Source organism: Nestor notabilis, unplaced genomic scaffold, assembly GCF_000696875.1.
Source record: "Nestor notabilis isolate BGI_N333 unplaced genomic scaffold, ASM69687v1 scaffold30937, whole genome shotgun sequence".
Lineage (NCBI taxonomy): Eukaryota > Metazoa > Chordata > Aves > Psittaciformes > Psittacidae > Nestor > Nestor notabilis.
Window position 1 is genome coordinate 288 of NW_009937405.1, and position 13570 is coordinate 13857.

The window sequence follows — 13570 nt, forward strand, 5'->3', positions numbered from 1 at the left end:
CTTGCCTTTACGCAGGGTCCGTGAACTCCCCTTTGTGAAATCTCCCGGGCGCTTCCTCACTGTGGCCGCTTCTGTTTATGAACGTGAAAGCCAGACACCAAGTGTCAGAAGTGATTTCTGAGGGCGGGCTTGAAAAGTGTTGGGGACTTTGTGCTGGATATTGGGAGACTTCTAAATCACATTAGTAAATTGAGCCTTCCTGTTGAGCTAAACAGGAAAGAGGAAACAATTGTCCCTCCTCCTAAAGTTGCTGTTTTTTAAAAATGCGATGCAAAGTGTCTTAGCTGAGATTCTGTTTTGACATCACTGTGTGTCCTACCAGGTACAGTGCTGAAACAGATGTTCGCCGATTGTATTGCTCAGGTTATAATATAGTATACTGCATGAAAGATTTTTTTCCTTTGGAAATCTTTGCTAATAACATAGAAATTAAGCAGTATAAATTATGAATAGTAATGTGAAATACATTTTAAATAATAAATGAAACTTATTTTGGACATTAGAGTAGTCAGGGTTCAAAACCAGCTACTCCATATTAAAGCTTCAAAGAAACAAATATTTCAAGCATTTTATAGGTGAGTTCTTGCAAGTTCTCAAGGAAGAGAGAAGTATAATACAATTTATGATATTTGATCAGCACAACATTTAGGCAATATGTTTATGTTACTTAAGTCTCTTTGTAACAGCACATGGAAGACTTGTACTTCTCAGTTTCATGTTGTGACTATGCTTTTGAGGAAGTGTTAAGGGAAGCTCTTTGGGATGCTGCTCAGTTGTTGAATCTAAAATGAGAAAATTTGGATTTCTAGTATTAAGCCCTTAAATGAGAACTTGCATTCTTCATAAGTACTGAACAAGATAAAGATGGATCAAAGCACTGCTGGTCTTTCAAGGTTAAATTTGCTTTGTGAGTTGGTTTTTGTTTGGTGGGGTTTTTTGGTTATTTTTTATTTTTTGAGATGTGGGTGGTTTGGTTGTTCAGTATTAAAATACTAATGTCATGACCTATGGAATTGTAAGTATCAAGGTAGCTAGCTCAGTGCTGTATACAAAGTTGGAATTCCAGAGAATTTATAGAGAGATTCTTGTGTAAACTTTGTTTCTCGTTTTCCTGAGAAAACTCCCTTCCCCTCCCTCCCCAGTTGTATAGCAAACGATTTTTGGTGAAGTTGGCCAGAAAATGCTTACAGTGGCATCTCAGAAGCAGTTTTGCTTCTTAATGTGTGGCTTTACCCACATTCTGCAGAACTAGGTCCATAGTTTCTACTCATTTAATGCCATAGCATGGTAGAATACTGAATGGACAATGTTTAAGGGAAAAACACTAGCTTGAAACCATTTGCTTGATTAACTATACTGGTATTAAGGAACTGTGAAGTGCTCTAGTTCACTGAGTTTTAAGCATGAAAAAAGATTTGTTGCAAGTCTGTCAAGTGTTTGTAACTTCAGGTTTGTTTATGGTAGGCTTGCAGTCATATAAAGTTTAGACAGTTGGTCTTTGAAAACTAACTTTAAAAGGTTGGAGAACTTTACTTTCTGAAAGCAGTTATTCTTTACAATGGGTCTGTTAAAGATTGAATATTTTTTTTCCCCCTGGGAAAAGATGTTCAATGGTGAGCTGATTTTGCCCAATCTGTAATGCAGGGAATGAGACTGTGTCATTGCAAACACGTGACTGTTTCCTTAGATAATGACATCTCTGGAAACTTTATACATGTTCTTTAGAGGCTATTTATGTTTTAGTGGAAAATATGAGAATGTAATTTTCCATCTGTCTTACTGAATAGGATTGTAGATTTCTACATTGTGTCTTTTCTGTCTTTTACTTGGATATTTGCACGCTGCTGCTGCCACCACCTAAATTAGTTTATTTCTTCAATATTTATTCCAAAGCCTTTTCCAGTCCCAGTCTAGTCAAATCAAAACAAAAAACAGTTTAAAGCTTAAACACTTCAGAGTGTGTGTGTCAGCTGTAGTCACGTCTTCCTGTATGGGTGAAGTTTACTGTAAACTTGACTGTGTCTTTTATAGAGCCAGAGTTCTGTGAAGTGTAGGAAAACATAATGTGTAATGGATTCACTGAGTTTGGCATGTGTTAAGGAAGATAATGCATCGAAGTAGTTGGAATAATAGGAGATTTTGTCCAAAGCATTGATAATTAGATCTCCCCTGCAGGCCCGTTATGTGAGATAATCCCATTGGTGCTAAGCAAAGAAGCTCTATAATGTGGCAATGATTGATATTGCTTTAATTTTCCATGATACCTCCTGATACCAAACTGTTCAGTACGGTATGACCAAGGATTGTTACAGCCCTTTAGAACATGAGGGGCCAGTGGTGCCCGAGGGGCTGTTGGCATGGGTTTCACCTTCCTCTCTGATTCTGCTCTTGCAGACTTTACCCCAACAGTCAAGGCCAAAGCATGAGGGAGGAAGTAGACCCAGTCATTTCATCCATCGTCCTCAGAGATAGGACCCCTTTTCTCACCCATACTATTTCCAGAAGCAAAGAACAACTTTTACCTTATCTTTCCAGCCTGCTTTGGCAACTTGTTAGGGGAGAAGAGTTGCGCCAGTGAGGAGAGCACAGATAATTTCCAGGCTCTTGACTTTCTGCTGTTGAACAGAACCAGCTCTGCAGGTGTGTGACCCCAGCACAGAAGAGTGCCCAGAATTGGGCTGGGTCAGGCTGGACAAGCTTGTGTGGAGTGGGACATGTCTCTGGTCTTGTAATACTCTGATTTCTTAGATATCTCTGCCTGCCTAGGCATTGTCTGTATTTAGAATTATAGCACTGCTGTGCTATACCTCGTACTGCAGTATCACACATCTAGATATCAAGAGTCTTGATAACTAGATGTCATCATCTATCATTATAAACAAGGGCCCCTAACTGACAGAGGTTAACTGTCAGTTCCAAGGTGTGCTTCATGATATTAATTTGATGGTTGGCAAACTTTCTTCAGTTTAGGCTTCCTGAGTAGCTTAACAAAAGAATTGGCTATCAGGCCTTTCTTCAGCTCATCTCTGACTTCAAGACCCTTGATAACTTGCTGACCCTGGAATGATTACACAGATGAAGGACCTATGTGTATTGTTTTGGGCAGAGTTTGCTACTGAGTCTTACAAATACAATATTTGGTTCTCTCTCTCAAAAAATGTGCTGTAGTCTGCTCATTATGAAATGTGGTTAGTCTCTGCTTTTTCAAAGCTATACAGAAGATGTTTCAAATATCAGCATTATATATTTAGATTCTGTCAAGGTAATATTTGATTTTGTTTTTCACTTCCTTATTAAAAAAAGTCCAGTAACTCTTAACCAGCTTGATCAGTATCCTAATAACAGAATAATGTATTTGCTCTAAACTTCTTGAGCTTGTTTGCAAAGTAGCTCAACGTAATTTGTATTTAGTAGTGATCCTCTCTTGGCTAATGCCAGTGTATGTAATATTATTGGAGGTCTGCAATGACAACACAGATACAAAGATCAGAAAGTGTCCTCCTTTTTGTTGACATTTTTAACTGCCAGGAGAACTTTCTTTGCTTGAAAGAATAAACTGAAATTTATTGCATTTAAGTGGTTTTTTTTATGCATTTACTCACTTTAAAATGCTGTCCTGATCTGAAAAGTGATTGGAAAAGCAATTACACCAGAGTTGAATTTTTAAATTTTAATTTCTTTTATGTGTTGAGAAAAATTTGTATTTTGTACAGATGCTGGAAAATAGATACAGCTGTGAAAATATGATTTGGGTCCCATTTTATTTGACTGATTTTCATTTAGATTGTTTGCTTGTAATCTTTTCTGTGGAATTGCAGTTGAAAGATGCTGATGTTGCAGACTCAGCCTGCTTTAACTTGCAGGATGAGTAGTGATTTTTCCAACTGTGCAAATGTGATTGGAGGGTAGGAAAAAATGCATTTACAACCATGTGGCTCTTTTGGTGAAATCTCTTATAGTGACTGAACTGCGCTTTTAATAAATGGAATGAATGTTTTTCTTCAGGCAAAGCTTTGAATCCTGAACTAATGGCAGATATTATTTCTTCCCCCCTCACTTCCCTTCTACTAGCTAGCATCTTGCCTCTATCTTCGGAAGCGGAAAGCATCAAGATAAAGACACAAAAATGACTGAGTTTTGGCTGATTTCTGCTCCTGGGGAAAAAACCTGTCAACAGACATGGGAGAAACTACATGCAGCAACTACAAAAAATAACAATCTTTCTACTAATTCAAAGTTCAATATTCCGGACTTGAAGGTATATAAGCCCCATGTCATGTCCTAAGAAGTATGTTTCTATTGCATCATCTTTGTTTCTTTAGACTAAAACTGTAGGTGGGGAATACTTGCAGATGTTTTAAAGAGAACAGTAGACTTCTTTTGATGATTATGTGTGGATCTAAAAAATAATTGTCAGCTATCTTTTTCCCTGAAATTCTAAATCAAAAAGTCTTTACTCTGTAAGTTTTAAGCATTCAGCAAGCTGTGTTCTTTCAGAAAGACAGCAATTTTTCCAAGGATAGTAGTCTTGACCTCGTGCTGCTAGCAGTTAGCTGGAGAAGAAAATGAGAATTAAAACGGAGACTTGTGATCTCAGTGTTCATACAATACCATTTCCTTAGCTGTTTTTTTGTTTTGTTTCATTCTTTCTTCTGAATTGTCTCCTTTTTTGGCTGAGATGCAGTGAAAAGGCTTGATTGAAAATATAGGGGTTGATGAAACAGCTGCTGCCTTTTCTCCATCCAGAAGAAACATTCTTGAACAGTGGTTGTCTCCAGCTGAGCATTCCAGTGTGACCTGTTGGTGTGTGTTATAGAAAATAGGAAAAAAACTGTTTGAACTATTAGTGCGAGAAGTGAAGAGAAACAAAATCTGAAAGCAGTTTCTCTTGGTTTAATACAGTTCAATTTTCAGAGTATGGAAAAGTTATGAGCCAGTGTACTCATTTAAGGTCTATCCCAACACCCAAATGTTTCTTGAACAAGAAGAGATGTGAGCTCAGTTTAACTGAGAAAAAGTGAAAGCTCATCAAAACCTTTCAAAATAAAGAGGAAAATAAAAAAAAAGCTGCCAGTCTCTGTCTGCGGAATGGGTCAAGTTCAGGTGATGCGATGCCTTGTTCCTGTCTCTGCTAAGGAATGAGCTCAGGGCACAAAGGTGTTCAGTCTATCTTTGAAGAGGATCTTCCTACTGCCATAACTTGTAGTCATGTTTAGATTGTCCTGAGTTATTTCAAGAGATACACTAGTAGAGGTAAGAAAGGAGTCTAAATAAATGTCTGTCTCCTCCCAGGAGATCCTTGGACATGTGTCAGGATGGCTTTCCAACTCTAAGGTGCTTACAGCATTTAGAAGAGTTACCACTGAAAACTGATGTGGCCTGTTAGGGTTATAAGTGATTGGTTTTGTTTCTACTCTACTTCCTAAAAGGGGCAGAAGCTGAGTATACTTTATCTACAATGAAAAATAGTCTGGCTTCTGTGGACCTGGTAAAACTGTTTAAGGAATTAAACTCCTTAGTTAAAACTCACTGAAACAGTGATTTAGTCCTCACTGAACCGCAGCCTGATTGCTTAAAGACTTCCTTGTCCTGTGGCTTCTAAATGACTAGCCAAAACAGTAGCTTCCTTTTTCTGCATGTATCTCAGAAGGTGGGGCATGGAAAGTGATTTGGTTGTGATATTTCTTAAGTAATTGTGCTCCTTTCTGTCTAAGGCTAAAGAGAGCAGGAGTAATGTAAAGTTGAGTTGTCAAATATATAGAACAAGGATGCTAGACTAAAAATAATGTTAACAACATCTTGACAAGACTGAAGATTATTTTATGCCTAATAGTATTTCAGCATGAAATATAAACTAGTAGCTAAAATATTAAAGAATTGTCGTTTTGGACGTACCTCCTACTTTCATTGAACAGAATGAACAAATACAGAAATGCTTGAAGAGAGAACCAAAGAAACACTTATATGACCCATTTAAAAATAATCACCCTTTGGGTGTTTAACTTAAGCATAGATGTATTGTTTTTATTCTTTCTGTTATCTCTAGGCCCATCTGAGACTTGCTTATGAAAGAGCTAAACAGAATATCTTACTGTGCTGTAATTTCCATGTTTGAACTATACAGTGTCTAAAATGCTAAGTATCATCCCTGGCACAGACTGGTACATGGATTGCTCTCGATTGTTACATGAAATTAGGGAATAAAATGTTTTCTGGAGGAGAAGTGAAGAAAGAGTGAAAGCTTCTAGACAAGCTAGATATTCCATTACTCGATATGCCAACAGTCTGAGTGCTGCAGTATTCTTGTATGTTCAAAATTTTCAGTGTCCTGATTTCCTCCAGCACTGAGATAACTGATCACAGAAATTTCAGATTTGATCTAAAGTAGTAAATCAAATGCTTGATTGATTTTCCACAAAGACTTGTGGGAAATACAGCCAATTCATAGTGTAAAAGTTGTTTTACCGTGTTTTGGATTGCTGGAATGCAGGACTGAGACTGTACCAAACTAGACTGAGTTAGATCTGATCAGTGGTGCTTTAGGGGTATTTTGAGCAAATGAAACACAGCGTGACTTTGTTAAAGCAACAAGCCTGAAATCGTAAAGTACAATATTTCATGTAGTTCTGCAAAGCTGCCTGTTCAGGAGACTTAGCTTTTACTGTCATTTATCTTTCTATGTTTATATACAATTGCTAATGCATTTTGATCTTTCCTTCTAGGTTGGCACACTGGATGTTTTGGTTGGTTTATCAGATGAGCTGGCTAAATTGGATGCATTTGTGGAAAGGTAACTGTTTATTTATACTGGCATGTAAAATATTACAATAATAATGTGGTGGTTTCGTGAGTCCTAATAATACCCAGATTATTTCTAGCTTTTTTTGTTTCATAGTGGTCCTCTGCAGGCAGTCAATAAACTAAGACTTCAGAAAGCTGAGCTTCTGGTTTTCCTAGTATCTGTACTTGGGGGTGGGGGGAAAATATATCTGAACTTCTTGTGGAATAGTGGAACATTATGTATGGATGGAGGATGGTTCTTCCCATAGTAGTGCTGTGTGCTGCTGGGTCCTGGATAACTGGTAAAAACTGAGCCTGACAGCTGCAGGAAGTGATGATGAAATGAGTAAAAACTGTTCTTTTAGCAAGTTAGAGTACTATTTACAGACCTGAGAAGGTAACCACATTGTTTCCTAATCCACAGAGATGATTAAGCAGCATTAATACTAAAATGCAAAACCTGTTCAATTTGAAAAAAACTATGGTCCTTTGAAAGTCTTTTTGAACAAATGTAACAAAATTTCACATAATCAGAATTGTGAAGCCATCTTCTGCTTCAAGGAGAGAAGTGTTAAGTAGTTGGTTTTAAATAAAAAAACTATTTGGTATGGCATATGTGAGCAATATTACACACAACTTTTCTTGTAAAGAAGGCAGGTCTTGAGTGTCAAATCTCATGAGGGCTGGGCTTAGGGCTGAGGTTTCCCCATAGCTCTTCAGTTGTCTTTGGTGTTTCTTTGTCATGGTTGCCTTGTGTTTAATTTGGATTATTGATGATTTCTATCTTGCTGACCCTTTTTTAGAAAGGGGTTAGGATTTTGAAAGTAGCACAGGCTTCAAAAAAGGACTGGAATACAGGGAGATAACAGCTGAAGTTGACCTCTGTTACCTGGAGGCAAGGGAGGCTACCTTGTTGAGAACTGATAAGTAGCAACACTAGAGAAGAATTTAAATAAAGTTCTGGCATATATTTGAGAAGTTGCTTGCCTTCAGGTACTGAGCCCAGTTTGTGCTCTTGGGAAGCTCATATGTAAAGCAGTCAACTCTTATCTTTTTGTATCCAATCCATGGGAATTTCAGTTCAGTTTCATAAATGGTATTTCTCAAAATGGCAGGTTTTTTCATTCTTTTTGTCATATCTTTATCTTTCATTTTTCAGTGTTGTAAAGAAAGTGGCCCAGTATATGGCTGATGTTCTAGAGGACAGTAAAGATAAAGTTCAGGAGAATCTTCTGGCTAATGGAGGTAAACTGTTAACCGTGATACGTGCATCCTAAAAGTTGAGGGAGCAAGGCAATGATCCTGAAACATATTGAATGTTGTTTCTTTGTATGACATTCTGAAAGCCTAGTTTAGACATGGAAGTATGTTTTTCCATGAGTCACTTGCCTGAAACAAATTATAGGATCCAGAACGGCAAGATATTAAAGCTACATGTTAAATATTTACTTACAGAAGCCTGTTGATCTTTTAGGGCTGTATTTTGTCATCACTGGTCTCTGGTGGAACATAAATAATCTTTACCACTTTTTTTTTTTCCTGTTGTAACCCTGGCCACCCTCTTCTCTCATCCATTTTTCACACAAAGCAAAAGACAGTTGGTCATGTCTATACTTCTCAAGCTGTCATTGGCTTAGTAGTAAATATCATTTAGGGCCTACAGAGGTGGAAAAAACAAGGTCTGAAGGCACAGGTCACAGATAACTTACAACTTGATTGTTTATGTTCAAATTTCTTAAGCGACAGAGTCCATACATATGAAGGTCCACAAACAGTCTGTTACAGTACTCTTCTGTTACAGCAGTCCTACATGGAATATAATACATCAGTCTTTTCATTGTCTATCTTAACAAAGTTATTCTTTAAAATTTTAGTTGACTTGGTCACCTATATAACAAGGTTCCAGTGGGATATGGCCAAATACCCAATCAAGCAATCCTTGAAGAATATTTCAGAAATTATTGCAAAGGTAAGTTATTTGTTTTATAAACAACATGCAGAAATAGGCCCACTATGTTAGATTGATGTTTCTTTAGCAGTATCATAAGTCTGCCTCATTTTGCAATGACTTGTCTGAGTTATCCACCAGTTCTACTACTGAAGGGAAGTTATTATTGTTGCATCATTTGGCAGTTTTACACAGATACATTTTCAAGAGCTCTGCTGAGAAAATGAGGTTTGCAGTTCTGCATTCTCTGACATCTTAATAGGAAGCAAAGCTGGTTCTTGTTTACAATAAACTGCAGTCAGTGCAGCAGTAACAGGCTTTTGTCTATGTGGTTATCTTTTAAAAGGTTAGTGACTTTACAACTGAGAGCAGTTAAAGTATCGACAATTAGGAACTGATGAATGGAACTGATTCATAAAGGTAGTGTTTAATATCAATGGGTTTTGCTTTTTTTTTTTCCCCCATTAAACATTGCATAGTTAGACTGTTATAAGTTTTGATCCTTGGAAAAAGCAGAGGGGAAGGTCGAAGAATCCAAATGCACTAGTTAATAGCTTAATAGTTTCTGATTAATTTTTCTGCTAATACTGTCTTCTAATGGTACAAGATTTTTAAAAAAGCTCTAGTGCTTTTTTTTTGTAATACAAAAATGTTTCATGAAGATGTGTGCTTTGTGACACTTGAAATGCTCCACATGCTTTGCTAAAGCTTACATCAGTCAAAGAATTAAAATAAATACTCATCTGTTAAAAGTAAACTGTCTTATTTTCAGAGTAATTTGTCTAAAGCTTTGCTGTATCTTTTAGAGATGCAAGCTGTTAATGTGTTGCCAAATGACACTGTCAGTATGTTCAGGTTTTTAATGACTTCTTCCTGCTACAGACAAGTGAGCTTTTGTGTTACTGGAAACAAGGTCACTATATGATGAAGTGACTTTACTTAGATTTATTTTGTGGAAACAAAATCACTATCTGGATCCCCAAGCTGAAGTGTTGTATGCAAAACAAAATGTTCTGTCAGTGGTCAAAGTCCAAATAAAGGTAGAGTCCCTTGACTACATTCAGATACTTGTCCCTGGGAATCTTTATGTGCTTGTGCTTCATACCATAGTGACAAAGCACTGAAGGAGGGAACAGGCAGCATCACAATGCCAAACCAATACTGTACCATGTTCTTTCAGTTATCCAACTATTATAGAATATTGAATTTAAAGTACTCTTTGTATAGGAGCATGATTGGAAGCTGAAAACCTACTAATTGCTTAATTTGTTATTCCACTTGCTGCCAAGTTACCTAGCTGGGAATGAATGATTTTTGGCAGTCATGCTAATTAATTGTGGAGGGTGGATTTGAGAAGAATAGCTTACTTGAACAGCAATGGCAAGCTGAACTTGAGAATCTGAGTCTAATCAGTAAAATAGCTGGAGCTTTGATAGGAAAGTTTTAAAGATGATTGTAGGCTGCCAGTGACGTTAAATGTAGAATGCTGCCTCTAGTCGATTAGACAGATATGTTTGAAATAAGTTAGATTCAAGCCTGAAATACTGTTTATCTGTCTACCCTGGCACTGGTGCTGTGTAACTTCAGACATTCCAAAATACATACATTTTCACTAATTGAAAGCTTCTATAAAACAGATTCTTCTTTATAGTTGTAAGCCACTGCCAATGTAAAGCAGCAGCATAAAAGATAACTTTGTGAAGGGAGATGGTGGTACAATTTATTGTGTTTACATTTGCAAACATACCGTGGGAAATAGTTCTGGGGGAAAAAAGACAAAAATTAACAGTAATAGTGTTTAGAAATGTAAATAATAACAGCCATTTGGAATCGGGCAGATGACGCATTCAGTTGATGTTCTGTCTTTCAGTGCTGAAGGCTGCTCACCTTAAAAGGTGCAACTGCAATAGGCAAATACAGTGCAACGGTTTCCTCTCAAGTTGTAGATAATGCTTAGAGTTACTGTCCTGGGTTCAGCTACAGCAGTCATTTTTTCTCCTTCTTAGTAGCTGGTGCAGTGCTGTGGTTTTGACTTTCAGTCTGGGAACAACGCTGATAACACCCATGTTTTTAGTTGTTGCTCAGTGATGTTTACTCCGACCAAGGACTTTCTCAGTCTCATGCTCTGCCAGAGAGGAGGGGAAGCCGGGAGGAAGCAGAGACAGGACACCTGACTCAAACTGGCCAAAGGGGTATTCCATACCACAGCACGTCATGCCCAGCGTGTAAACTGGGGTGAGTTACCCGGAAGGCCCAGATCGCTGCTCGGGTCGGGCTGGGTATCGGTCGGCAGGTGGTGAGCGGTTGTGTCCTCTCCCCTTGGTATTCCTCTTATCATTATTATTGGTAGCAGTAGTGGTTTGTATTACACCTTAGTTACTGGAGTGCTGTTATCTCAGCCCGTGGGAGTTACATTCCTCTGATTCTCCTCCCCATCCCTCCAGGAGCGGGGGGAGGAAGGAAAAGGGGGGGAGTGAGCGAGTGGCTGCGTGGTTCCAAGTTGCCGGCTGGACTTGAACCACGACAGTTACTTAATTTTGGATTTAGTACTCATAAAACTGTACCATTATTCTTGTCCCTGAAACTCTAATGAGGGAAAAATATAGTGAGAAGTGAAGTAACAGCTGGAGGAAATGGTACCCAGTGTTCTCAGGTGTACTGGTATCACAGTAGAAAGGTAAATTTCAGTTGATCTCTCCTGACAGCTGAAATGAAGGCTGGTAGCCTGAAGGTGACAGAGTAATGATCAGCTGGGTGTGGTAACTTGTTCAGCTGATGCTGAAGAGGATGTGTAACTTTTATTAATGGCTGATTTTCCTATAAAGGAATTCTACCATAGAGTTTTCTGAATTTTGAGTGAATTTTCTCAAAGCACTAGAGAAATAAGCAATTTAACTTGTGTATATATCTTTTTCTATTAAGTTCTTGTTGGCAGATCTAAGGTTTGAAATTAAGAAATAATTTTTAAAATATTCTAGTTCTTCAGACACTGTTCTTTTTATCTTTTAGGGAGTAAACCAGATTGACAATGATCTAAAAGCAAGAGCCTCAGCATACAATAATCTGAAAGGGAACCTTCAGAATTTGGAAAGAAAGAATGCGTAAGTCATTGGGTTTTTTGCTAATGTAGCAGAGGAAAGTTATCTAACCATGAAAACTTTATAATGTGTGAAGAAGTACAGGCCCTAAGCTTAATGTATTTTGGAGATGTTTATCAATCTTAAATAGCAGCTGTCATAAAAGTACATTTATTACCAGTTGACTCGCTGATAATAGCTCACTTGCAATTGATAAGCAATTCTGAAATACACAAAACCGTATACAAATAGTGTAAATTGCTGGAGCTTTTGAGAGAAGCTTGCTGTTAAACTGATGTGTAGCACTTCTACTTGGGTGTCTATCTAAACAAGGAAGTCTGTCCCTTCACTCCATTTTATGCTTTAAGCATATCAATATCACTGGATTTCTTTCCTCAGAATTAACCAGCAGAGTGACAGCTGTTGTGTACATGAAGATAATAAATTAAACAAGGACTGCATGCACTCTTGTCATGTACATGTGATGATTATCTGGAATACAGTTGAGGTACAGCAGTACTTTTGGGTAAATACGGTTGATTAATTTGACCCAACCCTACCATTACAGTTAATGGTGCAAGCCAGCTGCCTGGTTCAGAACCATGGGTCATACTAATGACAGCCATTTTATGAGAGGGTCATAAATTCTGCATTAAGGCATGGTAATTTGTCAGTAAAGCTCCATTAAATCTGTGTATGTTTAGTCTTTTGTGAATATGAGGCAATATACTGCTTTACATTTTTATTCAGGTTCTGTATATAGGTCTGTACTGGGCTAGTTGTAACTCTAAGGCTTCATATACTACACTTCACAAATAATGGTTTTAATGGTTCTAGTGTTTTAAAATCACATTTTTAAAACATAACTTGGCTTCTAAAATGTGTGATGTGTTTGGAATATGGATGTTATGCACAGCAGTGGAACTACTGGTAAAAACTTTCAGTGACTTCAAATGGTAAGATATAAAATATGTATAAAGACATTTTGTTTGCTCTGCTAATAGCAAATGCTTAGGTAAAATATGTTTTTGAAAATGTTATACCATCAAGCACTGGAAACTTGTTCAGACAAATTCTTAAACATGTGTTTGCTCTGTTTTTGTTTCTCTGCAGGGGAAGCTTGCTAACCAGAAGTCTTGCTGATATTGTAAAGAAAGAGGACTTTGTACTCGATTCAGAATATTTGGTCACATTATTAGTGATTGTACCGAAGTAAGTTTGTTGTTTGTCTGAAAAGCACAAAAAAATAAGATATTTAAGTCAAATAATATATCCCACAACCCTATAGTACTGTAAGAAAGGACGTCTGAATTTGTTTGGGGTTTTCCTGGATGAATGAATACAAATGTCTGGATGCGTAGTAGAGGCAGATGAGCCTGCGTACCTGCATTCCGCTCTGTACGAGAACTCATCATAAGGAATGCTGAGTGCTGTTGAATTTCTTTAAGAAAGTGGAGATTAGACTTATGTCTCTTACCTAATATTATCTGTGACTAGTCATGTTGCAGAAGGTAACCTTATGAAAATACTGAGTGAAAACATGACTCATTTTACATTAGAAGGCTTAATGATTGAATTATCCTGGTTCGGATTATGGGCTTTCACCACTTAATGAGCAAAGTGAACTCTTTACTACTTCGCCCTACAATTTTTTCGGATTGCCAGAGCTCTGCTTTTTAACTTATCTACATCTGTACCAGTGGAACACTGCTCATGTCATGTCAAAGGTTTGGGGGGGGGGGGGGGGGAGCGGTGAGTACGTCTC

The 13570-nt window shown here is 37.6% G+C and overlaps 1 protein-coding gene across 2 annotated transcripts in view; it reads left to right on the forward strand.

Annotated features, from left to right (window-relative positions):
• Positions 1–4080: 4080 nt before the first annotated feature.
• The window catches only part of ATP6V1C1 (ATPase, H+ transporting, lysosomal 42kDa, V1 subunit C1), a 15795-nt gene continuing 6305 nt past the window's right edge, over positions 4081–13570 (forward strand). Inside the window, exons 1-6 of one of the 2 annotated variants that reach the window (XM_010018824.1) lie at positions 4081–4258; positions 6723–6790; positions 7940–8025; positions 8655–8749; positions 11738–11829; positions 12919–13017. In XM_010018824.1, coding sequence (XP_010017126.1) covers positions 4127–4258; positions 6723–6790; positions 7940–8025; positions 8655–8749; positions 11738–11829; positions 12919–13017 — 572 coding nt within the window. In that variant the 5' untranslated portion in view covers positions 4081–4126. Of the gene's footprint in view, positions 4259–6722; positions 6791–7939; positions 8026–8654; positions 8754–11737; positions 11830–12918; positions 13018–13570 lie in introns of both variants that reach the window. The other variant, XM_010018825.1, reaches the window with a different exon arrangement.